At 38.3% G+C, this 15,165-nt stretch overlaps 1 protein-coding gene across 1 annotated transcript in view; it reads right to left on the reverse strand.

Moving 5' to 3' along the window:
* Nucleotides 1-10,260: 10,260 nt before the first annotated feature.
* Nucleotides 10,261-15,165, reverse strand: part of LOC131246210 (very-long-chain 3-oxoacyl-CoA reductase 1-like) — a 77,988-nt gene continuing 73,083 nt past the window's right edge. Inside the window, exon 3 of the mRNA XM_058246112.1 lies at nucleotides 10,261-10,733. Within this exon, the coding sequence (XP_058102095.1) occupies nucleotides 10,425-10,733 (309 nt within the window). The 3' untranslated portion in view covers nucleotides 10,261-10,424. The remainder of the gene's footprint in view (nucleotides 10,734-15,165) is intronic.

Below are 15,165 nucleotides of genomic sequence, written 5' to 3' on the forward strand. Positions count from 1 at the left end.
CGCTCTCATGGAAAAAAAATGGTGAAATGCCAAGGAATTGAGGGGTATTTATAAAGAAATGGATAAATTTTTGGTTAAGTTAAGCTGATGTAATTAATATTATCTTAGGCTAGGATTATGGTACTTAACTCATGCTTTGTAATTAATGGTGGATTAAAGGAGCATGGGATGGCATGGTGTGGTGATGTCATGCATAGTATATGGCATGGAGAAATGTTGACTTTTCATGCACATGAGAGAGAAGAGGTATGGGTATGTGACATCACACACATGGGTAGAGATTCTCTCACCCATGTGTGGCATGTGCATGTGTGTATGACATGTGTTGTGCACATGTGTGGAATAAAATACATGATTCCATGCGCACATGATACACTTATTATTCTTCACAGTGTATCTCACTAACAGATTATCATACCGACAAACGGGTGGTACCTCCACGATCACGGCGATGGGGCGGTCGATATGAGGTAGGTTTCAAGGTCTTGAGGTCCTGGTCAGTTGGGTGTGTACTATGAACGGCTAATCTAGGTCTAGCTAAGGGTGTCGATCATCGTGCATATATGCATAGAAACTGGTACGGAATGGACTGGGTATTACAATGGTTCTCATTGGTGTGCACGTGGACCTTTCTTAGCAAAGTAGTTTTTAGACCTGGTGATCAAGACCGTTCATCAACTTTTCTATCGTCTTGTATACTAGAAAATTACATTCAGAGGACCCTAACCGTCTGATCGGAATAGTTCCACACGTTGAGAATGTAGATCGTACTTACATTTGCTTGCTTTTATGATGGTACGACGATCAATTAAACATTTAATATACTGTACTATTGAGTTTGAATTATTTTTTTAAACAATGCAGACCTTTCAAGGCAAGGACGTCTCGCCCATGCTGCCACATGTATAATACCAATCTCAGAAATAGGACGCGGATTTCCTGCGAAAGCCTTTAAGCAGGAAGTTCCTGCGTAAGGATTTTAGGTGGGGCCCGCTGTGATGTTTGCAAGAAATCAAATCCGTCCATCCATTTTTCGACCTCATTTTAAGACATTCTACCAAAAATGAGTAGGATCCAAAACTCAAGTGGGCCATAGGAGATGAAACAGTGGGGAAAGGAATGTGTACCGTTGAAACCTTCCTAGGCTCTACCTTGCTGTTTATATGCCATCTAGACTGTTTATAAGGTCATTTTCACTTAGATAATGTGAAAAAACCAAAAAATTATATCGTTAAAAACTTTTATTGACATAAATATTTCAACGGTGGTCACTAAATCTCCACTTTTTCCTCTTGTGTGGCCCATTTGAGTTTTTGATCCTCCTCGATTTTGGTCCCATGTCATAAAATGAGATTAGGAAGAAAGTCTTTCGCTGGAAATCAGCGTCCAAGGTAACCAACTAAAAAGGACGTGGATTAGCTACTGACAGGTTCCTGTGGATCCCACCATGGTAGATGTGTTGTATCAACACTGTCCATCCATTTGGAGAGATCATGTTAAGGTATTATTTAAAGAACTAGTCAAATCCAAATCTGTAGTGGACCGCACCACAGAAAACAGTGGAGAGAGTGACGGCCACCGTTGAAACTTTCCTAAGGTCCATCGTGATGTTTATTTGAGATCCAACCTGTTCATAAGTTAAAAAAGACATTATATAAGGGAAAACACACATATCGGCTAGATCGAAAACTTCTGTGGCCCTTAGAAGTTTTTAACGGTGGGCATCAGTCTCTCCACTGTTTTCTGTGGTGGGGTCCACTTGAGATTTGGATCTCACTCATTCTTTCGATCATGCCCTAAAATGGTCTCTCCAAATGGATGGATGGTGTGGATACAAAACATACATTATGATGGGACCCACTGAACCTAGTGATGTCACTTAAGTAGCGATTCTCACTACTCAAATCTATTAGTAGGTAATCTGCGTCCATTAAAAAAATGCCCATACCCTCAACATGCTTTTCTCAGAATGAAGGCAGGATTTAAAGACTGACATTTCTTTTCATATCCATCATATCTATCATGGAACCGTAAAGATGAGATTTCATGTGGGCCCCACCATCAGGATGACCACATAGAAATAAGCCGGTCTCCCTGATCTCGCCCATACCTAAAATATGCCGTTAAAATTTGCGAGATCGGGTGGTTCTCCAACGGAATCAAGAAAAAGAAGAAGAAGAAGAAAAGAAGATGCACTCACCTCGTTGGGCGGGCAGGCAGGCGTGCGGCTGTCGGCGGTCAGCGGGCTGGGTGGGGTAGAGATGGAGAAGAAAGGGGAAATGGAGAAAGGGAAAGCTACGGTGGGTGGGGACGTGGGGTAGCCGGGTAGATTTTTTAGAAACCGTAAAAATATTGTACTTTTTCTTATTTTATATATTTATATATATATAATTATATTTATATATAATATATAAATTATATACAATTTAACCTATTTTCAATCGAGCCGAGTTGAGCTCTAGTTCCAACTTCGCGAGTCGAGCCGAGTTAAAACAACCTATGGTTGAACTCGGCTCGAACTCAACTCGAGCTTCCATATTTCAGCTTGACTCACCCCGACTCAGCCCTTCAAGCCGAGTCAATCCGAGCTGACTCGAGCCAAGTCGAGCGAGTTAATCGAGCTAGCTTGACTCATGAACAGCTCTATACATGACTCATACATCTTGTATTATGTGATTATGATTAATATATGCCCTAACGACATCAGGGTTGTTGCCTCCACAGGCATGTTGTAGATGGCCAGATGGGACACCGAAAATATTTGGTTTGAGCATCTGGGCACTTTGGATGTCCATGGGTGAAAGTCCCTAAACCTCCAAGGTGACAAGACGCCTCAATGTCTAGACTGAGTGGATACATGAGCGTCCGAGTGCTGAATACCAGAAGACCGCATCTCTCACTGTGTTGTGGTCGGTTGGGAGGGGGTGTGGCCATATCCACCGGAGTGAGGGGGCTGTAAGCTAAGCTGAGTTTAACAAGGTCCCAAATGGGTCTGCTATTGATAAGCCAGGTAGGCATTGGTATACTACTGGCAGGCTGGTAATGAGGTTATTTTTACTCGCTGTACTATGCGGCCGGCTGGGGCGATAGCCAGCTTAGAGTGTACTAGACCCCAGTGATGATCCCAAAGATGTACAATATTGATACATTGACTTATTGAGTAGGAGTTGCATACTCATTCATATATTCAATATCCACTCGGGCTGGTTGTGTGCAACTATTTGTTACGTGTACCTTCACAATGGCTAGGATTTCTGTTGGGGAGCGCGACTAACCTAAGATCAGGAGTTTACCACATTGAGTCTGACTATCCAAATTTAGGTATGGGACTGGTTTGGATAGAAGTCCCTTGTGGTGGACCCCATACCCTACGATACTACGTACTATCATCCCGACTTCACACTCCAGCTTGGTCATTTCATTCGCATCGCATATTGTATTACATCTGCAGGCATATGTCATTTTGGGTTACTATGTTTCTACACTTATATACCTAGACGGACTTAGCAGGATTTACATATTGCATTATATCCTTGGCATTTGATATTTGGCTCTCTATGACTCCTCATTTACATAGGTGATATGTATTGCGTACTCTGATATTGTATGATTTATAGACTTGCGGTATTTCCACTTACTCGGTTATCATATGATTCATGATGTTACTAATATTTTTGACATTATATGATTATAACATTGCATTGAATACTTGGCACTTATCTTGTGCACACACACTTACACCACCCTTTAAGCTTTCTATAAGCTTATGCACGATAGATACGTGCAGGTGATGTTATGTTGCAGCAGTATTGAGCTTGGAGTGTGTAGCGGTCTTCTGGAGCCTTGATTTTTGACATATGTATTTTCCTTTCAGCATTGTATTTTATATTAGTGGATATGTGGTGATGATGTTGCCTTTGTGATTTGGGTACACTTGTGGTTATACTTTTTATGAGTTAAATGTACATTGGAAAAATCCTCATTGCAGGATCCCAGGATCGGAATCTGGAATATGGACGCTGGGAGCCGAGAATGGGATACTACAAAGGTTGTTGGCACTAGATTCGGCAATTGGGGATTTTGTGAGCCTAGTTTTCGAGTTTGGGGTGTGACACTATTGGAGTGATCTGAAATTGTTAAGCAACTTGGATGTCATGCATATTGAGAAGAATATATGTGACAATGTCTTCGGAACATTGATGAACATAGAGAAGAAAATAAAAGACAATTTCAAGGCTCGATTGAATCTACAAACAATGGGTTTAAGGAAAGAGTTGAACTTGCAACCACATGAAAATTCATATATTTTACCAGCAGCTTGCTTAACATTGACAGAACTAGAGAAAAAGCATTTATGTGAATGGTTGAGATTGGTGAAGTTTTCTGATGGGTATGCATCAAATATATCTCGGTGCGTAAATGTTACGGACTATAAGGTAACAGGAATGAAAAGTCATGATTGTCACGTCTTTCTGCAACGTCTACTACCGGTTGCGATTCGTGGATTCTTGAGCAATATATCAGTGCAACGCTGATTGAGTTGAGGATATTCTTTAAGGATTTGTGTTCGAAATCGTTGAATGTAGAGGTTATTAAACGACTGGAGAGACACATTATTATAATCCTTTTAAAACTTAAAAGAATATTTTCACCTGTTTTTTTCGATGTCATGGTACACCTAGCGATTCACCTATCGCATGAGGTGAAGCTTATAAGCCCAGTACAATATCGTTGAATGTATTCGATCGAAAGGTAGTAGAACCTATTAAAATGTTTATTCATTCCATAAAATACATATATTCATGTTTTTATACGTATAACATAGTGGTTTTGTGTACAGATACCTTCACATACTAAAATGATTTGTAAGGAATAAGGCACGTCCAAAGGGATCCATTGTTGAGGAGTAAATTGATAATGAGTACCTGATATTTTGCTCCATGTATTTTCCTAGCATAGAGACTAGATTTAACCGAGAAGATCAGAATGCCAATGAAGGGAATGAGCATGAACAAGGACTCATATATCTATATTCACACAAAACGTCTGTCCTTTATGATCCCCGACGTTTCACGATATGGACATTGGGGATCAAGTAAAGGTGCGGTGGTATGTGTTTTATAATTGTAAAGAAACAGAATCATACTTAGAGTAAGTCTTCCATTGATAATTGTATCTCTACATAAGATAATCTTAATGTTTCTTACTGATGACGTGTCAATTATGTGTATCCAACACAATGAAGAGATGAGGTCCTAATACCCGATAAATTATGATCGAATGCATTTAGATCAGTTTTCAGAATGGTTCACAAAACGTGTAAGATTTCACCTTGTATCTCACCACACTTAGAATTTTGTTGTATTGCCCAATATTTAAACTTAAGAAAATCCCTAAACAATTGCATCCTATACGTGATAATAGATGAAGACGTTACGCGCTAGCAATTCTCCGAATGCATCTGATACATTTTACTTACTGACGTGTGGCCCTGATAAACATGTATCTAGATATAAAGGTTGTATTGTAAATGGAATTTGGTTCCACACTGAAAAGTGTGAGAAGTATAGGACCACACAAAATAATAGAATGGTTGTGAAGGAAACACATGAGGAGGTAGAAATTGACTTTTATGGCTTTTGAAGGATATTATTGAGCTGAGTTATTGTATAAGAAAGCAGGTATACTTACTTAAATATGATTGGTGGGACATTGGAAATAAGAAGTTGGGAATACAGACTGACGATTACTTTACAAGCATAATTTTATCTCAGAAGTGGTTTAAGGACGACCCATTTGTCATCGTCAGCTAAGCCAAACAAGTATTTTACGTCGCTGACACCAAGTTAGGCGGCTCTTGGCATGTGGTGCAGAAAATAAAGCCCAGGAACGTATTTGACGTTCCCGAACTAAACGTTGAAGATAGCGAGGACAGGGGAAATGAAATGTCTAAGGTTAAATAAGCATATCAAGAAGACATGTCATCTGGGGATAGAGTGACTGATCTAAATGTTGATATTGATGTGGTGCAATTGGACAGAGATGATGTGCCACCTGAGCATGTTGATGCCTCAATAATATATGACATTATTAGAGATGATAGCGATTTCATTGATGACGACATTGTAGACGATGAAGAGGAAATACTGATCAGCAATAGTGATGGTGAAGAAGAAATAGTCCTAAGCGATAGTGATACAGATGACGATTATTAAATGTATACTTACATGTCATTTTTCAATTTGAATAATTTGATTATTATATGTATACGGGAAAATTACAAGTCATAATTTATTCCTTTAATTGACTTGTTTCTAATCCACATTTGCAGTTGAGTCAATTTCTGATCATGTCCTCCTCCAACCGGAGCATAGTGGAAGCATGCAGCATACTTCATCAGCTGCTACGGATGGACTTTCCGGTTCTATCTTCTTCTGGTAGGGCCAAAGAGATACTCAGTCTGGTCGATGAGTGTAGGAAAGAATATATCAATGATGACTCAGATGAAAGATTATACAATCTTAAAGAAATTTCGAACTTGATGGAGAAATATAACTGTGAAAAACTTCATATGGAAGATGCGGTTTTGTCACTTGCATATCTGAATGGAGTCCCGAGAGACCAAATTTCTCCTATTATGACTGGCATGTTAGCTACAACAATGTTGAGTGCTTTACAGAACTTAACATATACCTCTGCAGCGTACGATAACTTACGCAGGGAGTACTTCGGATAGTTGATCCGAAGTTGTTTTGTATTACAATAAAATACATATATTTAATATAGAATGACAATGTGTAATGAAATTTTTAAATTTTACTAGAATGTTTACGATTTTATTATATTCTACTTGCATTATAGTGTAATGATGTAATCATATTTTAATCATCTCTCTAAGCATAAGCACAAATTCATTCTACCATCAACACTACTTGTATAATGTTTTAGTATATTCCACATGCACTATAAAGTTTAATGTGTTTATTATATTGATGTTCATACACTTGTACTGACATTGTTTAAATTTATAAGTTCGTAGTTCGTACATATTTAGTCATGGCACCAAGTGGAAAATCAGGTCATTCGTGCACTGGATCTACTCCCTTCACCCGTGAGACAGCATCAAGGTCGCATACTACATCACAGGCGTCTGAGGCCTCGGTTGAGCATACACCGGGCACTGCATGTAATTCTAGACAAATATTTATTTAGTGACTTTTGTTATGTTTAAACTTAAATATTTCTTTTGCGATAGCATCGTTGACCATCCGACGAGGACGTGGACCCACGCGTGGATTAGTTTTAAAGCAGCTTATGAGTGCGGGTAGGGTGACGGTAGAGTTCCCATAGGACTGCCTTAGACCTGTTGGGGACAATGCCAAGTTGTTTACGTCGGAGGTCGATGTCCTATGCCGATCTCTAATCCTCGCCACCACCCTCCATTGGACAGAAATGACAGATGATGTGCGGCAGCTTATCCGTCAGTACTTTTAAGTAAATATTAGTAAATTAAATTTTCTTTAGTGAGAATTCATTTACGGTTAAGTTATTTTCTTAATAAGTTTATTGCATTAATATATTATTTACGAAACTGCAGGATAAATTTGTCTTAGATCTGAGTGTTCCTTACATTTTTCATGCTGTCGATGATATGGTCAGGGAGCGGTTCAAGGAGTACTACGAAGAATTACACCGGCGGTACAAGCGGTGCAAGACCCACGATGAGGTTATACTATCCGCACCGCCGCACGTGACCATAGACGACTGGCAGATACTCTTCAAGAGATTTTCATATGAGGCTTTTTAGGCAATATTTACATATTTACGATATCTTAAGATAACAATTAAATTCACAATTAATAACAATGTATTATAAATAATGTGTTCAAAAGATGAGCAGAATAAATTCTTTGAATAGGAAAAAGTTAGAAGTGAACCACGTAGCTGGTTCAAAGTCATTTGTATGACATCGTCACGACATGGTAAGAATTACCAGTGATTATTAAGTTGATATATTATTTCCATGCATTTATATTAACTTTATTGTCCTTTCAATTGCGCAGCGAGATTCCGTCACTGGCTAGGAGCATGGACCAGTAAACCTCTATAGAGGGACTCACTGTCGATAGGTAACGGGATGTTGGGTTCATCCTAGAGCCAGTGAGAATTGGGTAAAAATCCTTACATTGTAAATTTTAATTGCATTTAATTATAATAATGTCATTCGTTATGAAAATTCATATGTTTTCATTACAGGCAACGATGGATACCATACGCAGTCAGCCCACTCCTGATGGCGGTCAGCAGAGTGAGCCAGATATCCTGAGCGAAGTGCTTGGCACCCATTCTAGATATGTGCATGAGCTTGGCCATGGTGCCAAGCTCATAACACCCACTAAACCTACCTCCAGCCAATCCGTCGCTGGCGAGAGCCCCCTACACCGAGCTGATATCGTAAAGAGAGAGGTTCAACAACTACGGGTCATCGTCGATGAGATTAGAGAGCGGCTAGAGAGGCAGAGGGAGGAGGATGAGAGGCGATGGGAGGAGCAGGAGAGGAGGTTCGAGGATATGCAGGTGGAGCATGAGCGACGAATGAAAGAAATGTTTTAGGCTCTCGCTGCATGCTTAGCCACCAATGCCCCACTGCCTCTGCCTTCATCTTCATGATTTTTTAATTTTATTTATGATTTATTTTATATACAATTGTTAAACTTATATGTATTTATGCGTGGATGAATGTAATGTGGATAAGATTGTTTGTGTATGGATGGATGTGGTTTGTGTTTGGATGGATGTAGTTTATGTTTGGATGGATGTGGATGTGAATATGATGAAAATGTATTGCAATATGTGTATATCATGAATTTTTTCCTGAATTTTGAAAAAATAAAAATAAAAGACTATTACCGACGAAATATTTCGTTAGTAATAGTAAGTCGAAAACTTATACCAACGAAATATTTCGTAGGTAGAAATAAATACAAAAATTTATACCGACGAAATATGTCGTTGGTAATAGTAGGTTGAAAACTTATATTGACGAAACATTTCGTAGCTAGAAATTAATAAAAATACTTATACCAACAATCTATATATGAGCTTTACCGAGAAAATAAGTCATCGGTAATAGCAGGCTTATGCCGACGAACATACTCGTCGATAATGTCGGTATTAGCGGGCTTATGCTGATAAACATACTCGTCGGTAATAGTGGGCTTACACTGATAAATTATTTCGTCGGTATTATTGTTTTACCGACGACGATATTTGTCGGTATAAAATGTGTTTACCGACGAAATATTTTATTTTTTCCTACCAAAAGTAACATGTTTGGTTGACGATTTTATTCGTTAGTATTTGTTTTATCATTACCGACGAAGTCATATTTTGTCGGGAAAAGCCTTCAGCCACGGTCTTATTGCGACGATCCTGGCGACGACAGATTTCATCGGTAATAATCATTACTGACGAAAAAAGATGAAATACTGACGAATTATGTTGTCGGTAAAAGAGCAATTTCCTGTAGTGACATTTCCCGTGGAGTTTTGCATCTATCATGTATGTGGCATGTCCACATGGTTTATTCATTTTGTGAGGTCATTTTAAGGCATGGACCTAAGCATGAGGTAGATCCAAATCTGAGGTCGACCACACCATAGGAAACAGAAAGTATTAAACGCCTAACCTTGATAACTTCTCTGGGGCCAAAAATATTAGGATGGGGCAAAAATAATTATAGTGATCCCTTAATTTAGCTCCATTTTACATTATCAACCGGTTGGATGACAAAAAAAGAATTATAGTAGGCCCTAGCTTTCGGGGGATTTAATTGCCACTATCTACTCTTATGGGTCGACATGAGATTTGGATCTTTTTCATTTTTGGGCTGATGTGAACAACCGTATAATCGTGGGTCCATGACGTAGTCCACTACCCGAGTGAATATGCTGAGCCTTGCTCAAGGAACAAAATGTTTAATAGGGCATAATGGTCTTTTTGAAATATAATAGACAGACTTCCATGACAGCCGCTAGTCAAAGTAAAAAAAGAGTGGATTTTTTTATTTTTATTTTTACCAAAAGCTTAAATGAGTTTTAAGAAACAGTTTAAAAGCAAACTTTTTTTATTATTATTTTTTTTAGTTTTTGGAATTCAACCAACTGTACAACATTGTCTCTTTTGAGTTCGCAATTTAAAAAACTTACCAAGTTCCCATCAACAATCTTTAAACAGGTGGCTATTTGGGTGTAATCCGCATTGAGGTTCTGCCTAAAAAATAATAAAAGTGAATATATGTATCTCTGCAAGTACAACTTCAAAATACTTGGAGAACTGACCGTCTCAACAATCTTAATATCAGATACTTGTGGTTCTAAATTCGTGGGGAAGATAGGCCCGGATTGAAATAAAGGCAGTGCGATCTATCTGGCAGTCCCATTGTGCATTTGCTTGTAAAGCATTTGGGAGTCTTTTTTCATGTCTTCTTCTTTTTTGAGCCTCTTTTCTTCAATCTTATGCATCTTAAAGAAGAATCTTAGAAGGTACTGGGCAATGCATGCCTCAGGTAATGCACGTAGTATAGTTGCTTGTAAGGAATGCCGCCAATAAGGCACACTGAAAGGCTCGTACCCAATCCACCGCATGCACGCTCTGCTGTATACCTCTGGCGTTGGTATGAAGAAGGAAGACAACCGTAGGGGTACCATCTTCGTCCGCACCAATAGCGGAATCTGTAAAGCCAAAAGCATGGATTCAAAATTTGTGTTATGTCCTTTACACGTCGAACTGTCTTTGCCATCTTGAAATAGTGTTATATGCTTAGTTTGCAAACCAGAACTGACTTAGGAACCTTTCAGTCAGCAGGTTGAATTGACCTGACGAATCCGGAGTCAATCAGATGAGTCAGATAACACTATATATTTGCATAATAATTTTCAGATTTGCAGTAAAATTCCCCCATTGTAGAATTTTTAATGTCCAAGGTGAGAATCATGCTAAACCACTATTCTACTAAAATAGAGTTATATTTTATCACATGAGACTATCATATTGAAAGCAAAGCAAAACATTATTTTGTTAGCGTAACACTATTTTAAGTGACCAGATCGATTATAAGATGAGTAAAAGTAGACTTAGATGACTTTATCATGTGCAATGGAGACCAAGAACTGTGCCTTGCAAGGAGTCAATATAACTGTTGAATGTTCTAGAAGAGTAAAAGAAAGGCCCAAATGGATAGGGCAAAGGTAGTATGAAAGGACTTAATAACCTACAGTGTAATATGGCTGTTGATAGAGTGGGAGAGCATGATTCATGTAGCAGATCGAATTAGTTGGGATAAGGCTGATAATGCTAATGAGTTCGCTTATAAAAGGCTATGAGCATATAGAACCCAAATTTAATAATATAGGGTGTGTTTGGATTTATTGTGAAAATGCGGTTGGTGGATCTTTCAATTCGAGAGAGTACTAGTAGGGCATCTACCATGTGTCTTGAAGCCCATTATCCAGTTACCAATTTTTAAAATATTGAAACTGCGTGTGTTATGTTTTAATGGTGTGAGACATGTCTACACCTACTCTATGAGCAGCCAGATTGCAATTATTCCAAAGTCACTTGTAATTTCAAATATAAATAGCTTACTATCTAATAACTTATAATTTTTGTATCATTATTTCATACGCTATCGTACATTTCTATTGGAATTAGTTCATGTGCATCATAAGAGGAATAGCATCATGTGCATCATGTGCACCGTAAGAGAATCCAAGTAGTGAAGTGGGCGAGACCGATCGAAGAGAGAGTGGATCAAGCTAAATGTTGACGGGTCATCGCTTGGTAACCCCGGTCTCTTGGGCGGGGGTGGCGTCGGTAGGGATAGTAATGGGGACCTCCTTTTTGCGTTCTATTATGGCTATGGTCTCGGTTCCAACTCGGGAGTGGAGATTAGGGCCATTTGGGAGGGCCTCTCCTTATTGTGCGAAGTTGGGTTTTCCAAAAGTGGAGCTGGATAGCGATTTGCTTTCTGTGGTGGCCTTTCTCTCTGAGCTCTCGAAGCCTTCTTGGTCAATGGCCTATTAGCGGTCTAGAATCCAAAACCTCAAGGGTGTCTCGGATGTTTCCATTTCCCACACCCCTAGGGAGGCAAATGCGATTGCCGATAGTCTCACGAAGCTTGGTAGTGGCTCCCAATTGAGTTTATTTCTCAACTCTTAGGCGGATCTTCCTCGTATCCCAAAAGGCCTCATTTTTTTAGACAAAGTGGGATTGGGTAACCTGAGAGTGAAATAGTTTCTTTTATGATAGGCGGGTCCTTTATCTTTTTGTTCACAGTCCCGCCTGAATCTCAATTGTAATTATCTATGATCAATGAAAATTATTTTCCTTAAAAAAAAAAATTTAATAATAATAAGAGGAATAGAGTGGGCCATGTGGTTTGACCAGCTGGTTTTGATAGAATCAGAAACCATCCTGGCTCATTCAGATTTGAGCTATTCAAATGAAAAATACATTCGAAATATTGTCCCAATCATTCAACTTGAATAGAACAAATAGTTTTGAACAAATTGATTGGTCCCATATTTGTTGGATTGGAGTTTTATAATCGAACCTATCAACCAGAAAAGACTAATAAAATGTAAATAAGATACATTAAAAAAAAAAAAAAAAAATCAATTGTTCCCCACTTGGCAAATAAATTGAAACTTCTAAAAAAATAGATTTATGAAACTTGATTGAAAAAACATCAAAATTAATGAATGTCAAAAAAGAAAGTCATATCTAGACATATTATTAGGTGGATATACAAAAAAAAAAAAGTTTAATGGATTTGGCAAATAGAAACTACTGTGTATTTTAAATTGCAGAAAGTTTTTGATGCAATCCGATGTGGTTGCAATAGACTGCAATGGACAATTTAAATACACCGACTTCAAAATAATATATCTTCTTGAATACAACTCCGCTTGAGATGATTTACAAATCAAAATTAAGCTTTGATAATTTTTGTTTACAGAAAAATAAAATAAAATCTAAAGTCGAATGAATCTGATTTTAGGACATTTTGAAACAATCCAAAAAATCGTCAATTTCAAGCAGCTTGTACTTTAAAATTTTTAATAATTTTTTCAAAACTCATAATGGAATGAAAATAGACTTGATGATTAATTGCCATCCCAATATATAGTACATTTATAAAAATAAAATACAACTTTAAAAATCATTAAAAAAAAAAAAAAAAAATACCATTCCAATGCATACAAGAATCTCAAGATTTCTTTCATTTTTTATGCATATCACCTGGTCCCAAAGCCATACATTATAAAGATACTTAAATGTAGTTGGATCAGGAATCATAGGCTGAATTTTCAGGCTTGGGCATGATTTATGGGTTAGGCTTTCCTCTTGAATTAGGCTAATGGAAGGTGCATCAGGTTTAATGAGTAAAATAAGATAATTGTGGGTTGGTAAAATGAATGGGATTACATATGACGAGTTTCCCAAATATGGAATAGATTCATGCTTAAATTGGAGAATGATTTTAATTATTGAAAGTGTGAGAAAGTAGCAAATGAAAAATGGTATTTTGATCATCCTATAATTTGAATAATCACAAGTCGGTATTCGAATTATCAATTGAGGGGATGACATGAGTGGTGATGGCCATGGTATACGTGCATGATGCTTTGGTGTTGGAATGTGTAGATGCTATATGAACGCCAACATAGGATGTTTTGTTTATTGAGTTGCCCCATGGAGTTGGGGCATACCATAAATAAGGGAAAATCATAGAAGTGTACAATGAAGAGAAGTAAAAGAAGGGGAGGGCCTGAGAGAGAGAGAGAGAGAGAGAGAGAGAGAGAGAGGATATTTAACGAAATTTGTAGGCTTAAGAAGAAAGATTTATGTGGAATGATAGAAGCTCATAAGCATGCAAGAATAGTTAATGATCGAAATAACGAGATTTTATGGATTTTTGTAGAGGAAGATGATAAGCCTGTTGAGAGTGACCCATTAAAGAGAGAGAGAGAGAGAGAGAGAGAGAGGGTAAGGGAAAATATCCCCTAATATTACCTACCCTAAAAACCCTTCATGTACTAAAAATAACTCGTTTTGCTTTTAGTTAACTGCTTACAATAAGAATGATGTATACCTGCATCCACCAGGGCATAGATTCAAGAGGAATTGATCCAATGTACTTCTCTCATTGTGTCATTGAGAATAAGAAGTTATATAGCATGAAATTTTTGTTAGAGCAATGTAAATTTTGCAACTTGTGTAGACCAAAGAATTGCATGACCGGGCCCATCTTTCAATCCTAAAAAAATTGGAACTGGGTCATGCTAAGAAATTGGGATCTAAGGCCTTAGGCCTGAATGGGTTAAATTGAATTTTGATGGGTCCTCAGTTGGTGGTCCCCCAATTCAGCGCTTGGGTGCGGTCATCGTCAATGAGCTTGGTATGTTCCTCGATGACATGCAACACTTATAGGATGTTCTCTAGTTAGCAGAATTTCATGTTTTTTTCATGGATTACAGCTACCACGGAGTTTAGGGACCCAATGCTCGAGATTGAAGGTGAGTCCCTACCTGTGGTCAAGTCCCCGCAGTGGGAATGCATGTGCTCCAGGTTGGAAGGTGCTACTGTGAGAACTCTATAAGGTCGGCCTTATTGATCAATGGTCTAGATTATCATAAAGGTTAGACTATATGAATGGGTAAACCAGTGGGCCCCACTTCATTGTGATCCATGCAATGTATCTGCGCAAGTGTGCATAAGGGGTTGGATGCTATAGCCGTGATACGCACAGCTGTTTATATACTACTAGGATACTAACATGTGGAGCCGTGGGGAGAGAGTTGTGATGAGATTCAAACTCTCTACACCCCAGCCAATCTATAAAAAAGGAAGGCTAGGTCCCTGATCCTACACCACAAGACAGAAGGCAAAAGTCCCATCGATTCTTCTATTGTAGGGTGTGAAGGAGAGGAAAATCTAAGCATTATATCTTGTATTCTAGTATTCTACTGCTTCATCTATGGCATCTCAGATATGTACACCCTATTTCTACTCTTGATCATCATGTTCTATGCACAGCTAGGTCCGTGGGCCAATTCCGCATATCAGATTAGTCCCACAGTTGGTATGAGAGCCACTATGCAT

This window comes from Magnolia sinica, chromosome 5 (genome assembly GCF_029962835.1).
Source record: "Magnolia sinica isolate HGM2019 chromosome 5, MsV1, whole genome shotgun sequence".
Classification (NCBI taxonomy): domain Eukaryota; kingdom Viridiplantae; phylum Streptophyta; class Magnoliopsida; order Magnoliales; family Magnoliaceae; genus Magnolia; species Magnolia sinica.